Raw genomic sequence first — 7,447 nt, forward strand, 5'->3', positions numbered from 1 at the left:
AGTATCAGTTTTTGCGTAACATGGCACAATTTTTGACATTTTGCTCACCACGCGATAAAGTGGGGTGATTTTGTAGTAGGTTGCAGGGTGTTCATTTATGTAACGGAATTCAACTGTACTTGTCTTCCATGGTAGAAGGGCTGTATTCACTTTCCTTTGTTAGAACTTATTGTTGACATTCTGTGCTTAACAAATTCCTGTAAATCCATAATTTGGCACAAGTTGCAGCGAAATGCAATTTTTTGGGGCCACCCACATTGTAGCTTTTCCCATTATTTTATCGCCACTATAGAGAAATATTCGACTCTCATTTGGCAATATATTAGGGTGTTCATTTTCGTGACAGTTGAAAGTATATATTGGGTGGCTATGTCATGGACCTGTAAACATGAGACGACAGTGCATTGTCGACTGTTTAGTTTAGTTTAGTTAGGTTGAATACTTTGTTTTGTAGTTGCATTTTTAAAAGCCGATCCGGACGGAAATGGCGGGGGTCGTTACCACAAACATTATCATTAACGCTCGGCTTGGCCAATTACAAGCTCAAATATTCTATTGTTTGACGTCATTGAGTTGTAGTTTTGGGAGGTCCCTCACCGTCTAATATTTTGTTATTTCTCATGTTTACGTGGAATAAATGGTCTGACGATTGACGCTGCATAAGACTTGATACCAAAATACCTGAGCCTGGGGTTATTGGCTATGCCTTTTGTGTTTGCCTTTTCAAACCAAGATGAAACCAATAGAAAACGACCATCTCTGCAATCACTGATTTAGAATAAATAAAACCTGTTCCATTACATCCATAACCTAACCAACTTTAACCTGCCAACTGTAGATGACCAGGAGTCCTATTACATTTGGAAAACAACAAATAAATGACCATTCCAACCAAGAAAAAAGAGACCCAAAACCATGGGTTTTTCATCTTTCCTTTTCCAGCGTTTTGTTCTTCTTCCAGGCGGTTTATTTTCCTTAGCAAGCCTGGAATGATGTGCTTCGATCTGTCACACATCTCTGGGTCAGCCCATTCCCAAAATGTACATCCATTCCTCTGCACAAACGGAAGCAATGTTTTCAAACAAAGACAGTCAGCATCAGATTTGGAATACAGACAATTCCCACATGTCAGCAAAAACTTACACATAAATAAACTTACCCTTGCACATACTTGAAACCTCCTTCCAGGATGAGAAACCGTCCATGATGTATGTGTTTTGACAACGTTCCCACAGTAGCACAGCCGTGAACACACTGAACTCGCATCTTCCATTTCCCGGCGAGATCTTGAAGTCGCGTCTTGACCGGGCAACCGAGATGTCCCTGACTCACCCTCACCGGTACGGAGGCTCCTCCTACTCATCTTCTTGTTTTGGAGGGTATGAATTGTTGTTCACGTTGTGCGATATTTAGGGTGCTGAAGAGGGTCATCCCAAATTCAAAGGGTTACACTTGCATGTGCACAATGTTTCAGTAACATGGTGTGAGTGCACAAACATGAAACCTGGAGTTAATGGGGTGTTTTTAAAAAGGAAAAAAAAAATTTTCCAATATTTACCATTGCCAACAGTAAGTATAGATTGGGCCCAATGTTATTCATAGCCTTAGTTTATGACAGATACGGCATGGTATACACTTGCATATACAGTACATGCCATTCTTAGTTGTCTGTATATTGGTTTATGAATGACGTATTGGTGGGCCAGTGGCACTATATTGGTATCATATTGTAACTTTATTGTATCGCTATTGATTTGTATTGGTTTTATAATGCCCGATATTGGTGTTATATTGGCATTCAAATGTAACCTCAGCATTATTTGACATTGGTACAGCTATTATAACATTTTTTATACTGTCTTACGTATTGGTTTTGCAATGTCATTGAACAAGTCTACAAATATGGACGATGTGGAAGGTAATTACGTTATATCGAATATGAAATGAATGCAGCCAAACTACATCAACTGCAGTTATCAAAGTTCCTGCATTCAACACAAAAGAAAGGCACCTGAAACGTACATATAATACGAAGGCCACCTCAACCTGGCAGCATACAAAAGCCAGGTGAAACTTACACAAGACAAAATTTACAAAGAGGTGACCTCAAACTTACAGAATACAATCTTCACAAAGACGGCACCTGCAGCTTACATTATACATATGTACCAACGAGGCCCCCGTTCCCCAACAGAAAACAAACGAAATAAAAAAAAAAGGGCACCTCATACGTATATATTAAAAAAAGAGGGCACGTCAAAAATTCCACTGTACTGGTTTGTCCCCAATAGTAGCCATGGTAATATTACAAGGCAAACCCTCTGGCTGTGGCCGAATTTCGAGTTGCATACCCGTCAAATGCGGCGACCGCGACCCATTAAGTTCATGACCCCCCCCACAGTGATGTCCCACTTTCCTTCTGCATCCACAATTTGTGCAAACTTCCTAAATAGTTCGAAGCCGGATTCCAGTTGTTGTTGCTTCAGCTGAGCCATTTCGTATGATTCTTTGAATGCAATAACTGCACTGGCAGGGGCATTTTCAATTCTACCTCTGACAGCCTTCATATGTAGAAGATGCATCCGGGCTTGATAACGCGCCCGAATTGTGAGCTTTTTTATGACACCCCACCTAGCTTGGCCCTCTTTAATTTTGCTAACTATGTTTGCATGGAGATTTTTCCAGAACATGGTATTGGCTCGACATTGCTGCAGTCCATGGACCCAGTCTTCAGTGTCTTCTGTTGCTGCTTTGGCAGGTGTTTCGGTGTCCCCTCCTTCAGTAATGGCAAGGGTTGGGTTTGGTGTGGGGTTGGGGTCCATGGGTGTTGGGTATTTAGTGTGGGTTGGTGTGGCCATTAGTTTGCCCAAACTGCCATTCATTGTGATGTAGGTGAAATAGCTGCGCAGGCAAGGGGGTTTGACAGAGTAAGTGTGATGGAAATGTTGGGTGCATGCAGTTGGGTTACAATTAAATAGTGGGAGGTATTAATGACCAGGAGTAAATGATTGTGATGAAGAGGCGGGAGTTATTGGCGGCAGTTGTTGGGTCCAATTTTAGGCGGGAGTTATTGGCGGGAGTTGTTGGGCAACACATTTGACTTGGGTTGTGCATAATAACAGCTGTATATAACTATTCTTTACCATTGGTTGGTGGTTGTTGTATGGGACCCTTGTTCAATTTGCAATTTATTCCTTTTGTCCTCTTTCCCCAATTTCCCTCCTGTACCAAAACTACAAATTGTCCCAAATATATGAGTACGGTAATTTGACAATGAATTGGCAAATTACAAAAATGGACGCTGAAAGTATTTGTAGGTGTATTCATCCCACCTTACGTTTTAGTCGCCATGGTAATTTAGGTCGGGACTGTAGGGTGACTGATTTGGTGGTATTATTTTGTTTTTAGATGGACTTGCCTATTGTCGTCATTTGTAGGGGATACTATTGGGTAATTTATGAACAAGTCTGTACAGTTGGTAAAATGAGTTAATGGGGAACTTGCTACTAAGGGAGTTATTCATATGGCAGCACCTTCAATATGAATATAGTTTACAATTGTGAAGAAGATTGTGTGTAATTTGTGTAGTCACTGTTGTTCAGGTGAATGACGTATTGGTACGGCCGCTTATTCCAACGTTGACAGGTGTGTATTTTCGTATTTGGTCCGACTGTAATGGGCATATGACAATGCTGTCAGTGACAGAGAGGAGTAATGACTGAAGACTGATTTTGTAATGTAGTCATTGAAAGCAATATAAAACAGACAACTCCTTCTATATAAGAGGGTCTAACCTACTCATTCAATTCCATATATATCATACACCAAAGCTGTACTAAATCTCTCCCTATTGTTGGTAACGAAAAGGAAGCTCCAGATTGATTTTGTAACGTTAACTATTTTTCAGGGTGCATGTGTGCATTATCCCCATTTGAAGTTGAAGATGTCAGACGTAATCCCTCCAAACGAGGTTGTTAGTTACCCAGGAGACCAGCCATGGCATGTCCCTTTCCCATCTCCACTGGGACTCCAAATAACGATCCTACGTCATCCGGAAGTGAGGCAGACAACATTGATCCGCTAAAGAAAATAGCTGAAGTGAAGCATCACCTCCAATATTTGTGTACGGCAACGGATTGGTGGGAAACCAAATGCGATATTCATGGCCAGGTGATGGGCAACTTGACGAACAAGCTGAACAAAGCATTTGCTAGAGAAGTTAAGCAAACAATGAAAGCCCAAAGTCGAAGCGCGAAGTTAGCCTCGTTGACGTTACAATTGGAAGAAACAAAGAAAGATGCTGTCCAAAAATTCACTTAATCTGAAGAATTTAACCATGAACTGGTTGAATGTTTTAACAATGGGTTCGAGATGTTCCGGGATTATGCTTCCGTCGTGTCACCAGACTACAATTGGAGCGAAATAGATGTTGGTGGTGTGTGGCAGGTGCTGAATAAGGGTGGCTAGGGAATGGCTGATCATATCCTTGTGCATGCAGCGAGGAAGAAGACCAAAGAATTGGATCTATTCATGGACCTGTAAACATGGTGATTTTGTGGAAGGGTTTCTGTAGCTGGGTCAGGGTAAGTACGGGTGGAATCATTTTGTATGTATTTGGTGGCTTTTGTATGAATGTGGTGCCTTGTTTACGCCTTCCTCTTATTCTCACCGTTGAGTGGGAAATTACTTGGTTTGTATACATATGAAGTACTGTAACGTGGAGGTGTGCTTATGAAACGTTTATTGGCCTCATATTAGAAGCATAACGGGTGTATATTGTGTTTGTATTGTATAATTATTGACACATATTGTAATCGTATTGTGCTTATAGTAATGTTATATTGCTGCTTTATGGAAATACACCTCATATTATAGCCTCTACATCTGAGTACTTATAAACAGTGACTCTAGCAATGGTCGTGTATATGGAGGGTTTCGGACAGATCGATGGTTATGACGCGTGGAATATCCATGGAAATATGGGACATGTATTGATACCTTAAGGCAATTGGATACAAACCACGGACACTGTGACCAACAATATAGAACACTAATAACTGACTTTGTTATTTTGCAAAACAGGTTGGATTGGAAGAGTTATAGGTACCAGAGTCCATAGGCACTAATCACACACAAATGGGGAAGGGTTTGTTCCTCTGTGTGTGTGACTTGAAGTGAATAATTAACTATTTGAAAAGTCCATATAACGATAGTAGTGCAGGATGTTCACCATGTGTACCTGCATGGATAGTTTCCCAAAAACTATATATAGTTTGGTCTATGGCAATCAGAACAATGAGAAATCATGAAGTACAATGACGCTCCCACTAATTGCGTAACATTTGCATTTGAAATACGTTTTATGTACGAGATTACATTTTAGTTAGCCTTCTAGGCCCTTTCATTTGGGACAGAAACCGTTTTCATTACACTACCAATGGCCGTGCAACAAAGGTACAATACAATACCAATACGATGGCAACAAAGGTACAATACAATACCAATACGATGGCAACAAAGGTACAATACAATACCAATACGATGGCAACAAAGGTACAATACAATACCAATACGATGCATATAAAGAGAGGACATAACGTTGTGTAGGAAAGGAAACCAAGTGATGCCAACGTGACTACAATCACATTTCACAACACCAAATCGAAAACAATTTAAATGAAAATAAAAGGTACATCACAAACGAATAGAAATGCTAATCTGTATGACACATTGGCCAGTGGAACAGTGTTAAATAACAGCTGGTTTCAATAAAACAGGGACAACTGTATGTTAACAAATTGCTACTAATAATAGGCTCTCATTGCAAGGAACTTGTTACCTTGTTCCATATGCTTCACATGACCGTTTAATTGACGGACTTCCATCCCTGCAGCATCACCGAACCTATTCATGAACTTCACAGTTGATGACAAGTGAGGTACAAACTGAACAACTGTGCAATATGCGCAATTAGAGACTTCAGTTCTTGAGAGGGACAGATTGTTTGCATGTATTTCGGTAGTGGCCCTTCACACCACACCTTGAGCATTTTTTTTGTCGGGAGTCCTCTCCTTTGGAAGGTACTCTTTGCATTTTGCGACGGCCCGGCATAACCTTACAAACAGGAGGAAGGATTTTGACATTGTTCAAATGTTCGGGAATAACCCATGTGCCTTTAGGTTGTACAGGATAAATAGATTCAGCATATGCAGCTGCCCATGTAGCTCGTGTATAATAAGAAGAGGCAAAGGAGTAGGGGTTCAAATTCAAGTGCCGACATACCGCAATAGCATGCTTGCACGGGAGTTGCTCCAAGTCAAACTTCCTGCACGTACAACTACGGTTTGCCAAGTGCACCAGACCGTTCAAATCACCATCGAGAACATTATACTCAACATCATTGATTTTGACCACATTCATCCTTGACGCAGCGTCTAACCTCTTCCTTAACTTCTTTTCACCCAAATCAGGGCACAATGTAGAATGACATTTCATTGCTAAATCTCGACGTTCACTAAACCAAGTGAGAAGTAAATTTGTGATTTCATCGATCAAGTGTAGGACCGGAAGCATCCTTGCAAAACGAAGAACTGAATTAATGGACTCCACAATATTCGTTGTCATCACATTATAGCGTCGTCCATCACAGTGGGCCCATGACCACTTATGAACGCCTGCACGTAGTAGATAATTTCGCACTCGCTCATTGTTTATCATCGAGAAGTGACGATTGAACTCCGCTAGACGATAAGACTTCGCTGCCCTTATAAAATACCCCAATATCGGATCCCGTTGCTTCAAGTGAAATGAGGCTTTCATATTGCCCTTCAAGTGATAAAAGCAAATACCATGGCTTGCCCCAGTAAAAACTCTACGCAACCCATGTTGTATGCTAACATTGCGATCAGATATGACAACAAGATTCGAGCAATCACCAATTGCACAATGTAATTTTCTCAAAAACCACTCCCATGCTGCATCGGTCTCCAAATCTCCAATCCCAAAGGCAACAGGATATATGTTGCGATTTTCGTCAAATGCGGTCGCAACAAACAAAACACCTTTATACTTGCACTTCAAATGGGTGGCATCAACAGCAATCACGGGCCGCATTGACGACTTAAATCCTCATATGCATGCACCAATTGACATAAAAAAATATAAGAAGTGGTCGGCTGCATCAGTCTGAATGTATGTCAAAGTTCCCGGATTTGTGCGCTCCAACTCATAACAATAGGAAGGGAGAAGGGAATACGACTCTTCTGCAGACCCTCTCATTGTTTTGAAAGCTAACTCTCGGCTTCTCCAAGCCGTAGAGTAGCTTATGCTGACACCAAATTTTTTTTTTCACATCTGTCTTTATATCAGCTGCAGTATAAATGCTGCGCGCATCCTGAAATCTCCATTTAACACAGGCAGACACCAATTCGGCCGTAGCTTGAGGATG

The 7,447-nt window shown here is 41.0% G+C and overlaps 1 protein-coding gene across 1 annotated transcript; it reads right to left on the reverse strand.

The window, feature by feature from the left end:
* Nucleotides 1-5,979: 5,979 nt before the first annotated feature.
* LOC117613445 lies at nucleotides 5,980-7,113 on the reverse strand. Its single transcript, XM_034342048.1, has one exon. The coding sequence runs from the start codon at nucleotides 7,111-7,113 to the stop codon at nucleotides 5,980-5,982; it is 1,134 nt and encodes a 377-aa protein (XP_034197939.1).
* Nucleotides 7,114-7,447: the final 334 nt, after the last annotated feature.

Source organism: Prunus dulcis, unplaced genomic scaffold (genome assembly GCF_902201215.1).
Source record: "Prunus dulcis unplaced genomic scaffold, ALMONDv2, whole genome shotgun sequence".
Taxonomy (NCBI): Eukaryota; Viridiplantae; Streptophyta; class Magnoliopsida; order Rosales; family Rosaceae; genus Prunus; species Prunus dulcis.